Source organism: Squalius cephalus (genome assembly GCF_949319135.1).
Source record: "Squalius cephalus genome assembly, chromosome: 2".
Classification (NCBI taxonomy): domain Eukaryota; kingdom Metazoa; phylum Chordata; class Actinopteri; order Cypriniformes; family Leuciscidae; genus Squalius; species Squalius cephalus.
Window position 1 is genome coordinate 5,465,428 of NC_137123.1, and position 13,167 is coordinate 5,478,594.

A 13,167-nucleotide genomic window follows, 5' to 3' on the forward strand; every position below is an offset into this window, starting at 1 on the left:
TTCTGATGTTTATTCATGTTTATTATATGCTTTAACTAGCAATAATGGGGAAGAGATGATCATTTCACGTGCGCTTCGCCTGAACTGAAGGTGCTATGTGATCTGACGCACCACATTAAAGAGCGCCGAAACAGTATTTATTGTTTTGAATTTTGTAATAAAAATTACAGAATTTGAAAGCAGAGATGTTTTTTCATTAAAGAAGTTACACAGCAAAAAGCTTATTGCGATTTATTAGATGGGACGTGCGCTACAATGTTTTGTTCATTCATCAACTGAAAACAGCAGAAGCCCTATTCGGACAGGGATAGTTTTCTAAACAGCGTTTGAGTAAAAATTCTTATCACTCGATGTCTGTGATTTCATGTACTGATTTAGATGGGACTAACGTCTATGTGTATATCTTTGTGTACATAGCTGGGACTGTGTGTTTTCTAGATGTGGCCGTTACAAAGGTCATGTCCTGTGCGTGTCACGTATATGTCTTTTAAATTATTAATTGTTTATATGATTTTATTTTATTATAAAAAATAAAAATAAACATTTAAGTAAACTTAATGAGTTTATAACAGTGGCTGTTTAAATTAATAATTGAGCAGAGAAATCTAGACATGTATCTTGCTCTTACTTAACACTGGTATTAAATGGGCAGTCTAAAACACTAGGTCATTTGCACTGGAATTCACAATTTCACGTCTGTGAAACAAATTTCACTAACAACCCTATTAAAACTATTCCTGTTCAAATAGAGCTATTGACTGAGAGATTATTGGGATTTAAGAATTGTTAAGCTGTTCTTCAAAATGACAATCGATTTAAATTGAGGAATTTATATTTTTTACCCAGCCCGTCCAGTGTGTGTGTGTGTGTGTGTGTGTGTGTGTGTGTGTGTGTGTGTGTGTGTAGGACCTACATTTTGCCAGTCCTGGTGCGATCCTGATATATCCACCATGGTCCAAACTATACAGAAACAAAAACATACACAAAAAATAAATAAATAAATAATTATATGACATGTGGGAAGATTCATAAAATTTCAAATAAAATTAGAGTTTTGTGGCTTTTAATATGAGTTTACATATGAGCTTATTTATATAATTTACTCTCCCTCATGTCATTCCAAACCCATCAGACCCATCAAATCATTTCAACACACAAATTAAGATAGTGTTAATTAAACCTGAGAGATTGCTGTCCCTAAAAGTAATACAAATGAATCAAGCGGTTTAATCCAAATTGTCACCTCCTCCAGCTGGAGTGCATATGAGCTCTTCCAGAGGACACTCGTTTTGTCTCTGTGTCACTATTAAGGACTACATTTCCCACAATCCTTTGCCTGGACTCATTATGGCTTCATTCAGTACACTTGTGTATAGTTACCTTGTTTGCACTGGCTTATGGTGTCTTCCTGTGCATTCTTTGTGTAGTTATGCTAGAATGTTGCCACTGTGTAGTGATGGGAAACCGAAGCTTTCTGAAGCATTTGAGGCTTTCATCAAATTGTGCCGAAAAAAGTTCATTACTTGAAGCTTTTAACACAATGCGCATTAGTGACATCTGGTGGTCAGACTTGTCTTCTCCAACATATCTAACTTATCATCACAGAGCAGAAAAAGCATGTGACCAAATAAAGCTTAGGAAGTCCGTGACATACAAGTGTGGGATCAATACAGTTCTATCTAATCTCATAGAAATGAATGAGACCACAACTCGTGTCATGTGTAGCCTGGTCAACAGATTCACATATTGATCAATAATATAAAATATACAAGTAGGCTATGTGATCATAATTATATTAATTAATTATAATATTTTAATTAATTAATTATTAATATTTTGGGTGTTCTGTTTTTAAATATATATATATATATATAAATTATGTTATAGGGAAGTGTAGGGTTAAATCGTTTAAATAAAGTCTCCTCCATAATCATTTCACTTTTTATACATCAGATGAGGTTTTGATTCTCGCGAAGCTCCATTTTTTTCAAACCAGCTGTCCCGACCTTTCGACACTGCATGACGTTCGAAGCTTCAAACGTCATCAATCACGTGGTATTGTCATTTCGATACAAGCATCGGTACAGTGTGTGATACAATAGTGCTTTGAAAACTGCATCGGAGTGCCGGAGCCCCGGTATCAACCGTCCCATCACTACCACTGTGTGTCTGAGCGCCTGTATTCTTGTCCCGGATCCTGTGTTCTTGTCGTCTGCCTGGTTGTTTGTATTTTACCCTGTCTGGATAATCTTGATCTCGGTATTTTTGTACCCTTGCTTGCTTTTGACAACTCTTTGGACTACCTTCAATTAAGACTGCATTTGGATCTTCAGCCAAGTCTCAGGAGTGTTTTTTAACACGGTACACACTACTTCTAAAGGCAAGCTCAAACTACAGGACTGTAAAACTACCTGAATTGCTGTGGTGCTCTCACTACAGAACAAAGTTCCTTGCCATCTGTCTTGTCATAGCAGTGCTCATACACAACACAGCTGAGGTGCATAAACCTCAAGTCCTTTGGTCAAGCTCTTGTTGGCCAGAGGTTTGGTCGTATACCTTTTGTCTTTGACAAAATCTTTCTGCAACAGCAAATCCAAATCATTTGGATCCATCACATTTTTGCTCACCCCCAAAAAGTGGCAATTTTAACATGCTATAAATAAGGCATTTTGCTATGCTATGCCTGTAAGGCATTTTGAGCTAAAACTTCACATACACACTCCGGGGACATCAGGCTTATTTTACAAAACTTAAAAATGAGTATAATAGGTCCCCTTTAAGCTGTACTGGGTTTAAGAGCTACAGTAATTTTAGCATTAAATGCTATGTGAATTCCCTTTTGATGAAAAATGTATTAGTCCTAATATTAGGAGCAACATGTCCCTAATTTTTAAGAGTTGCTTAGGAGCAACAATTAGCTGTAAGATATTTTTTTTGTGAATACAGCCCCTGATTTTGCATCTGTGTCACGTGAACCACTGCAGCACACACCAGTGTGCTCCAGACCCAAAGACAGGTTACACAGAGTGAATCATATGTGCAGGTCAGCACAGACAACAAATCATTGCAATCAAACATTGCAAAAAAAGACCACAGCAAAAGTTTTAAATAAGTACTGCAGATTGTTATAGCAAGGTGTTATGTAACCCAGGTGTTTTTGCCTTATTCTCCTTATTTGCGGCTCCCCCCTGTGTTCGCGTTGTTGCGAGACTCCGTGAAGTATCGCGAGACTTGACAGAGTGTTGCGTCACTTTCCTTTAAATACGGCCGCGCGCTGTAGTTTGGTGTGTGTGTGCGGGAGTCGGTGTGTTGAGCTGCTGCAGGTAGGCGTTTAGCCCTGTAAAACATTTTACTGTTAAGCTAAATTGTTGGTTTAACTATTATGCCTTTTTAGATTGCCTCTACCTTTCAATTTACTGCTGTTGAGTGACTTAATGATATAGGAGCTGGTGAGTTGTCATTGTTTGTTATACGGTGCTAATAGTGTGTTGTAAGTGTATTTGGATCTGTTAGCCGGTGCTGGCGCTGGCTGTACTTTAATCATACTGAGTCTGACTATATGTATATTTTGTGCCTATTTAAATGAGCAATGCATTCATAATTAACCTTAATCTTAATATTGTTGTTGAATTTTGTTGTCAACTACTCTTTGATTCTGAAATGTATTTTGAAGCTATTATTGATATTGTCTATTTGTAAGAGTACTCTTGCTGATTGTTAAGTTATTTATATTGCTAAATGCAGTATTTATATTGAATCATGTACATGATGAAACGAATGAACTGAGATTATGATTGATAATATGATGACTTTATGATATTATGATTATGGTGATATAGTTGTGATGCTTGGAACCAGAGTGATGTATTAATTGGTCCTGTTTTGTACAGGCCAGGTTCTGTGCATTGATGGCGAGCCACTAGGCCCAAAACTGATGATTCGGAGTGCATGCATCTACCGATGTGGTAGGAGGCGCTGCAGCTGCTAAGTTGATACACCTGCGCACACACCCTCAGACACATTTTCACACATCTACATATTGGTACTGAGCTTATGAATTGTTCCATGATGCACTCCTTGGACTCTGCCTGTCTCGAGGGCTGTGTGTTGTGAACTGCTGCGGCTTCAAGCACTGTTAATGATTTAGAGAATTTTGAATTCTGAGATTGCTGTATGTTCATTAATAACTTTGAACTGAATATTTCCTATGTGCACATGTAAATATTGTAAATGCTTGTTGTCCTATATGTAATACAATTCACAATTGTACTGCAGCCTTGACTCTGTGTATCATTAAATTTCACCTTTTCCTCCTTGAGCCAAACTAAGATCTTCTGATATTGGTCCACTATTTTTATCTATAATTGCAGCACATATATATGCTACAGTTACCCTTTAACACTAGGCTCTTTCGAATCCTAGTAGGAATTAAAAAAATATATGGGTTGTGATAATTTGTTTTTTTCTTAACCTGTTAAGCTTCACCAGTGCGTTGGCGCACTGAAGCGTTTTTTTTTTTTATTTAGTTAAAAATTACTATCAGATTTAATGTTATACATTGACAAACTATACATCATTAAAAATATATAAGACTCAAGTTTCAGTATTTGACCACTATTGTATTCTGAAAAACTTATAGTGACAGTTATGTCTTAATTTGTGTCAGGAGTTATGAAATGAAAAAATGAGTCGATACCTTTAATATGAATTATGCGCGTCAGCCGCTTTCATTCATAAAAAACTCCCGTGTTGTCGTCATGACAGCGATACACAAAACAACGTCCCTCAGGGCTTTAGCTCAAAAATGTGCAGATTTGGAGAAATATTGATATATTTTCATAGGTTTTCATCAGATTTCTATAGACAGGAATAATATTTATTGAATTTATGCCCAAATGCGTCGATGTAATCATTATGAGCGCTGGATACTGTGATGTATTGTGTTTTCAATCCATACCAACAGCCTGAGGGCGCTATTATGCACAATAATAGTCCATATATAGAACATGAAGAAGAGGCATGATCATGTGACATTCCAGGAAGTCTCGAACACATTCAAAGCTATCAGAGATCGCTGTAACATGTTTTGAAGACAATAAACATGATTGAAATGATATTTGGTTTACCTGTGTTCTTCGAGTAATGTCAGGTATTTCCATAATAATAGTGTTTAATGTAATATTTATAATGTAATGCTAATCGATATAGACTTTATCATTGTGCAGAATAAAATATATATATATATATTTTCTGTCTGATTTTTTTATCTGAAGCGAAATTATATCACAGAAGATTATTTAAAACACTCGACTTGCGTTATAAATTAAGTTTGGAGCACAAACATGGTTTTAATCTCATAAATTGTCGTGTATTGATGGTGTGCTAAGCTAACATGCTAGCTAGCCCTAGGTGCACCTGCCATATATAGCAGTTATCCTTTTATGTTTTTTTGAATGCTTACTGAAATTCAAGCAGGGCATTTGATCCAGTTTTTAAATGTTAAGTGAGAACTTTGATAAAAGAAATTAGGGATTGAAACCCTATGAATAGCTTGTGAATAGCCAGTCGTTAGTAACTATAATGCAGACAAAAGAAATGCATATTTCGAGCCATAACCAGGCTGGAGAGGTGTGAATGTGTGCAGGGGGAGACTGAGACTGAATGGGGCTCGTTTGCACCACAAAACAATAGAGACAATATACTGAATTGATGTTTAGAAGATGGCAATAAACATCAGTAGCATTTTAAAGTAGCAAATCAAAATAAAGTCATTGACATGGTCTTGAAAAACATTTAACTAAATACAGAGTTTTGGACTTCAGATTTTAAACATAAAATGTTTAGACATGTGGCTTTAGCTGTAGTGCATTTCTAGATTGCTCCAGTGCCAACTTCAATTTTATTTTCATGAGGATGTTTCATAAAAATTAATTTCTAATAACTTTACAAAACTTTGAAGCTATTTATAACCATTTTTTTCATTATGACAATAATTAATTCTACATTTACAATAAACTGCCAGGTGTCAGCTTTCAAATGAGATCATACTTGTGCTTTTAGTACAAAGGGTTCATGAACTGTATCTGTTTAAGTTTGGGTATGTCATTTCTGGGGATTTTTCAAAAGTGGCGTAGCAGCTTAACAGGTTCAAGCTAATTTAGTATTAAAGTAACAGTTATCTATGCTTACACCCTCAAAATGTTATATAAAAACTGTTCACTGTTTTCTCTTATGAGATTTGAGGATTCTGCTGTATTACATCAGATAAAGCCAGTTAAAAATGATGACCATAAAAATATTATTTCTTAACAAAAGATCCCTCTTATGTGACCCCTAATTACATTTAGTCACACATGAGTCGTAACATCTAAACATACTTGAGAAACTGCAGAGAGCAGTTTGGATCCTTCCATTTGTCATTGAGCAGCTTGACTCCTGATTGTCCTGGGTGATTGTAGCTCAGATACAGCTCTCTCAGGTGTGAGGGGTTTGAACTCAGAGCTGAAGACAAATAACCACAGCCTTCCTCTGTTACCATACAGCCTGACAACCTACAGACACACACAGTCAGATCATTAACAAACACACATCAACATTATGACCGCCTGACTGCAGATTATCCCCTTATATGCTCTGACACACCTCAGTATCTCCAGCTGACAGTTTGGACTCTTTAGTCCATCAGAGAGCAGCTTCACTCCTGAATCCTGCAGGTCATTGTTACTCAGATCCAGCTCTCTGAGGGCGGAGGATTGTAGAGCTGATGATATAATTTCAAAGGAGTGACCAGTGAGATTACAGCCAGCAAGACTGAAAAAGATTCAAACAAATTCAAACAAAATGAAATTCTTAACCTCATTTTTCAACTGTATTTCCAATATATCATTATTTATTTGTAAAAGACATTCAAATTAAATGATTAAGACACAATTTAAGACATTAGAACAAAATTACACACTCACAGGGCTTTTTTGCAGTTAATCACAGCTGGTATCAGTCTTCTTCTACCCTCATCTGATGTGTTGTATTTCTTGAGGTCCAGCTCATCCAGCACCTCTAACATCTGAAGCATGTAGGCGATTGTTGAGCACTGAGCAGGAGAGAGTTTCTTCTCTGAGTGTTTGTCTGATTTCACAAACTCCTGAATCTCTCTGGACAGAGTCTGATCTTTGACTTCCAGCAGACAGAGGAACAGATTGATGGATCTTTCAGCGGAGAGTCCATGTCCATCTTGGATCTTCTCTTTAATGTACTGTGTGGTTCTCCTGATGCTCTCTGAGCTTTTCTCTGTGTGTGTCAGTAGATCTTGTAAGAGTCTCTGATTGGACTCCAATGAGACGCCCAGCAGGAACCGCAGGAACAGATCCAGCTGTCCATTCTCACTCTCAAGGGCTTTATTGACCATTTCCCTATGCAGATTATGCACTACATCAAAAAACTGCAATGTGTCAACATGTTTCATTACATAATGGTAAAACAAATAGAAAGCAGCAAGAAACTCCTGAACACTCAGATGAATGAAGCTGTAGACTTTCCTCTGATGAATCACAGATTCCTCCTTAAAGATCTCAGTGCAAATCCCAGAATGCACTGAGGCGTCAGTGACATATATGCCGCTCTCTCTCAGGTCCTCCTCATAGAACATCACATTGCCCTTCATCAGCTGTTTGAAAGCCACTTCAGCAAGTTTCACAATCACTTCTCTGTTGGACTTCAGGAGTTTCTCTGAATCTTTCTCTTCATACTTCTGATTCATCATGTTGATCTGAATCAGCAGGAAGTGGATGTACATTTCAGTCAGAGTTTGAGGGATTTCTGCACTCAGATCTTCTTCCAGGAGTTTTTGAAGCACAGTGGACGAGATCCAGCAGAAGACGGGTATGTGGCACATGATGTGGAGGCTTCTTGCTCTTCTGATGTGTGAGATGATTCTGCTGGCTTGATGCTCGTCACTGATTCTCTTCCTGAAATATTTCTCCTTCTGAGGCTCATTGAACCCCTGGATCTCAGTCAGACGGTTGATGTATTTGGAAGGGATCTGATTGGCTGCTGCTGGTCTGGAGGTGATCCAGATGAAAGCAGAGGGAAGCAGCTCTCCTTTAATGAGGTTTAACATCAACTCACCCACTGATGAAGTCTCAGTCACATCAGAAACTTTCTGAGTGTCTGAAAACATCAGTTTGATTCTGCTTTCATCCAGACCATCAAAGATGAACACAACTTTACATGCCTCATAAATCTTTGAGTCCAGATCTTGAAGTTCAGGATGAAAGTCCAGCAAAAGTTTGTGAAGACTGTACTGATGATCTTGGATCAAGTTCAGGTATCGAAATGGAAGCACAATCATGAAATCTACATCCTGATTGGCTTTTCCCTCGGCCCAGTCCAGAATGAACTTCTGCACAGACACGGTTTTCCCGATTCCAGCGATGCCTTTAGTAAGAACAGTCTTGATTTGGTCTTTCTTCTCACGTCCTGGTCCAGGCGAGGCTTTAAAGATGTCATTGCAGTCAATTGGAGTGTGTTGTGAGTGTTGTGTTCTGGCTGTTTTCTCCATCTGTAAAACCTCATGTTCTTTATTCACCCCTTCTGTTTCTCCCTCTATGATGTAGAGCTGTGTGTAGATACTTTTCAGGAGGGTTTCATTACCCTGTAATTTCATTCCCTCAAATAATTTCTCATACTTGTTCTTCATGCTGGTTTTGTGCTGGTCTATGACTCTCTGCAGGTCTCCAGTCTCCAGTATGTGTGTCTGCAGGACTTCTTCAGTTTTGACCTGCATAACATGGGTCTGATATTGGGATGTAGAAGACGGCACAGATCTGATCACAACATACAAAAGACACAACATTTATGTGTTAAAAAGTTTTAGCACACAGTTTTAAAGATTGATACACAGTAAATTCCCCGATGTTAAATTAACACTGATCGGTGTTCATATGGGAACCACCAGCAGGGTGTTAAAAGTAACACTGAAGCAGTGAATCAGTGCAGAGTAAGTACAGCAACTTGCTACTGCCAATATGGCGATACGCTGCCGTGAATATGTCAGACATACTGCAGCTGCACAAATAACATATATCAATTACCCAAACTACCCATAGCAGATCTATACAGGTGTAGCTGAGGAAGGTGGAGGCTTTAAGACGAACTCTGAAAGGGTGCTGCAAACTGCTATAGTGAATGGTAACCAGCCATTTAAATGTTGAGCAGCAAATTTATTGGCTGCAGATGTGACATGAACCAATCAACTTATGCCAAGTAGTTAACACTGTAAATATCATCAACTTGTACAAAACTCCAGTGTTAAATTAACTCTCCTGGGAGTTTATATGGCTCCAGACACAAGAGTGTTAAAGTGTTAAAATATTAGTGTTAGAGTGTTAAATTAACACTCAAGAGTGATAAAGTTAATGAGCTAATTAAGTGATTCATTGAGTGATGATTGACCATTATTGAAGACACCTGATGTTAACAAGCAGAATCACCAAAGGAGAAAATCTAATTTTTTAAGACATTGTTATGGTGATCAATGTTTGCTTTAGTTGGGCTCTTGACCCTTAAATCATTAACTTTAGATTTTGTTTGGCTGTTGTATCTGAGTTGTAACTCTCAGATGAACAAAGAGAAAAGTTGATCAGGTGGTGTTGGTTATGTTTTGATATAATCATAATTTGACCTAGACCATAATTTCACCCCTAGATTCACCTTTGAGCAATTGTTTTTGTATATTTAACATTTTTGAATTGGTTTTATATTGTTTGATTATGTAATTCAACTAATCTAATCACCATCCTTACAATTTAATTATTTTCCTAGTTGTTGAAAAACTTGCTCACAAATCATGATACCAAATGTAAACAGGGTCTTACGGAATTTTTTCTTTGCCACGATTTCATTTGGCTGTTCACTGGAGACATTAAGCATACTTTAAGGCATACAATAAGGCAGTGTTTCTCAATTCCAGTCCTTGGCACCCACCTCCTAATATGTTTTAGATCTCTCTGTTTAACACACTATCAAGCTGTTGAGCTGAAAAAGGTGTTTTATTTTGTGAGACATCTTAAACATTCTGCGAGGTGGGTCCTGAGGACTGGGGTTAAGAAACGCTACATTAAGGCATTCTACTTAAGGCAATAAGGCAAAGCCTTCTGTGTATGGCGTTATATATGTACCTCAATCCTGAGCGAGTAATTGTAAGTTTTGAGCACAGAGAACTATATTTTGCAAGCACATTACATTATATTTTGAACAGAAATTAACAATCGCAAAAAAAATGTGTTTGAGCAAAGGAAAAAACGATTCCATGCTCAATAAATGTATTTGCTTGTTTGCTATTATCCATATTAACGTGCAATAATAACCCCTCTCACGCAGTTTACTCAGGTGCTCTCTCACAAACTTATTCTCTGCGCTCCTGTCAAGTCCCTCTCTCTCTCTCTCAACCTCTTAATTCTGTGCGCGCTCAACTCTTGACACACACGCTCGCTCAACTCTTGAAACACACACTCGCTCAACTCTTGACACACACACTCGCTCAACTCGCAACAGTGTTACAAGTGTGCCACAAAATCAACCAATCGGAAAATTAAAGGTCAATTGTGATTGGCTGTTGGTCTCCAATCAAATCGCTAGATCCAAAGCCTGTCTTGTAGAACTATCCATAGATATCCATATATATATATCCATATATCCGTATATAATCCTTTATTATATGATATCTTGGAACTATCTACAGCATCCCGGAAGCTTACTGAAAAAAAAAAATCGAAAAAAATAACTGACTACAGCGAGACTAATGGATTAAAACACATTTTGGTAAGTAATTTTTTTATTATTATTAACTTAAAAGTGCCTTGTTAGTTTTGTGTATTATAAATTATAATACACAAAAATAATAATTAAAACAATTATTATAATGGTGGTTTTCTTTAGATCACAGACATTAGCCTAATAGTTGGAGGGCAAATTTTGTTTAATTGTTCGGAAAATGTCAGTTTTAAGAGTGAGGTCAGGCCATCCTTAAAAATATTCTTGTTTGCCGTAACCCGACCGACCCTGTCAATTTAGGGCCGACCCAATTCATTATTTTTTTCCCCTTTTAGTCCGACCGACTTGCCGGTTGTAAACTTGCGTTAAGACCCACCGATTTTTTTTTTTACTCTTCAAACAACTAATACAAATGCAATAAAATGATATTAATTATATTTTAGTAAGTATTGTGAATATAAATAGGCCTACATACAAACGTAGGCTATGCTCTTTCTTTTAAATAAAAACCCGTGGCGCCATCTATGATTATAAGGGCTGTGTGGCTGTATGCGAAATGAAACCGAAATCGCGACACTCAGATCCACGAAAAATATGTTTTAGTGATTCTATGAATTGCACTGCGCAAACCAAAAGTAATATACCCACCGGATGAAGAGGGGTCGGCTCTCCACAGAACATAATATATTCATTTTATTTTATTTTTCGTGTTCGCATTTATGAGGAAGAAACAATGTTACGGACGTGACCGCTGAAAGCGGCACTAAAACTTTCACAGAGATCTCAAACAGGCATTTAAAACACCAAATATTAAGAATTGGCATATCGAGCAAAATAATATGATTGATCGAAAATTGTAGCCTATCTCTCCCCTCACATGCTCACCGGCAAGACGCACCGACAGTAAATTTCTCTGTGGGCTAATAGGCCTATGTGTTGTAGCCCAGTCATTAAAAAACTATTTAGTTTCGTATTCATGTTTAAATAAAATAATATATATATTTTAAAATTTCATGTTGATTATATGAAAAGTGAAATGCATGAATAAGATAAGATGATCCCGAAAATATCGGGAGACAAATGGAGTGGGCAGACATCATTTTGACCACTTCATTAAGTTTTTTTTTTTTTAGAAAGCCTGTCTTTAAAGTGAATTTCGTTTTGTATTAATTGTATCTTAATTTTAATCAATGTTTCATCAACCAATTTCTTGAATTTAATAAATAAGAGGCTAAATAGGCAATAGAAGGCAATATAATCAGGACACAGAGTCGCCGGCGCGTGAACTGGAGCTGGTCTCTTATGAACCGAAAGAAACACAGCGTAGGCTATAAGCTACTTGCCTCACAGACCTGAGACATAGCCTATATATATATATATATATATAGAAAGCATGAAATGTGTACTTTTAAACAAAACAATTCAAAACGAAAGAAAACAGACTGTTCTCTGCTTATGTAATGAAATGTGCATTTCTCTCTGGCGCGTTCACTGCGAAGATCGAGTCATCGTCAACTTCATCTTTGACACAGAAAACACTTGTTTATTAATAAACAATTGAAATGTCTCCTTGATATTTTTGACACACTAATAATCATTAGGCTAATTTTCCCAGTTCTGACAGCTTTTAGGCACGTTATTGGCAGCGCACCCTTAGATGTTACATGAACACGTCACCACCGCTATAATATTCAGTTCAGTTTATACAGGTTTTCTAATTGTTATTTAATATATATAACTTGGCACGAAGTTATGGAAAACTGTCAGTGAAGTCCCGATATGCATATTTGTTTAAATTCATACCGACGTAATCACCATGACCAAAATTGTACCTTTTTTTTTTTTTTACACTGAATCTCGAAAAAAAAAATACAGCCCGACCTACCGACCTTTTTTTTTTTTTTTGTGGCTGTTACGGCAAACCAAAATATTTTTAAGGATGGCCTCATTGTGTGAGGTGATTGACAGCTATATGTGACAGAGGAATATTATGACACTCCTCCAGAGATTCAGCTTATAATTTATAATGCTGTTGTGTTGTTTAACTTAAAATAGTATGGCCCGGTTTCACAGACAGGGCTTAGACTAAGCCAGGATTAGACCATAAATCAATTAGGACATTTAAGTAATTTTTATAAACATGCTTAGAAAAAAACATTACCGATGTGCATCTTAAAACTAAAAAGGCACTGATATATTTTTAAGATCAGTCAGTGCAAGTTTATTTCAGTGGAAACAGCTCAGACTTACATTTTAGTCTAGGACTAGTCTTAAGCCCTGTCTGTGAAACCAGGGGTAAATCTCCTATTGTGACTAAAGTGGTGTGACATTTTAGGTGTTGCTGTTCTGATGACATTCTGTGCTAGCATTAGAATGCTTGAAAAGGATAAGTCAAAC

At 36.9% G+C, this 13,167-nt stretch overlaps 1 protein-coding gene across 3 annotated transcripts in view; it reads right to left on the reverse strand.

Moving 5' to 3' along the window:
- LOC307154469 (protein NLRC3-like) overlaps positions 1-13,167 on the reverse strand; it is a 96,596-nt gene that overhangs the window by 4,754 nt on the left and 78,675 nt on the right. For 2 of the 3 annotated variants that reach the window (XM_079864447.1, XM_079864448.1), the window contains 4 exons: positions 6,963-8,822; positions 6,643-6,810; positions 6,378-6,551; positions 914-960 (listed from right to left, as the gene is read on the reverse strand). The exons of the other annotated variant lie outside the window; for it this stretch is intronic. In XM_079864447.1, the coding sequence (XP_079720573.1) occupies positions 914-960; positions 6,378-6,551; positions 6,643-6,810; positions 6,963-8,822 (2,249 nt within the window). The remainder of the gene's footprint in view (positions 1-913; positions 961-6,377; positions 6,552-6,642; positions 6,811-6,962; positions 8,823-13,167) is intronic. 3 annotated transcript variants of the gene reach the window in all.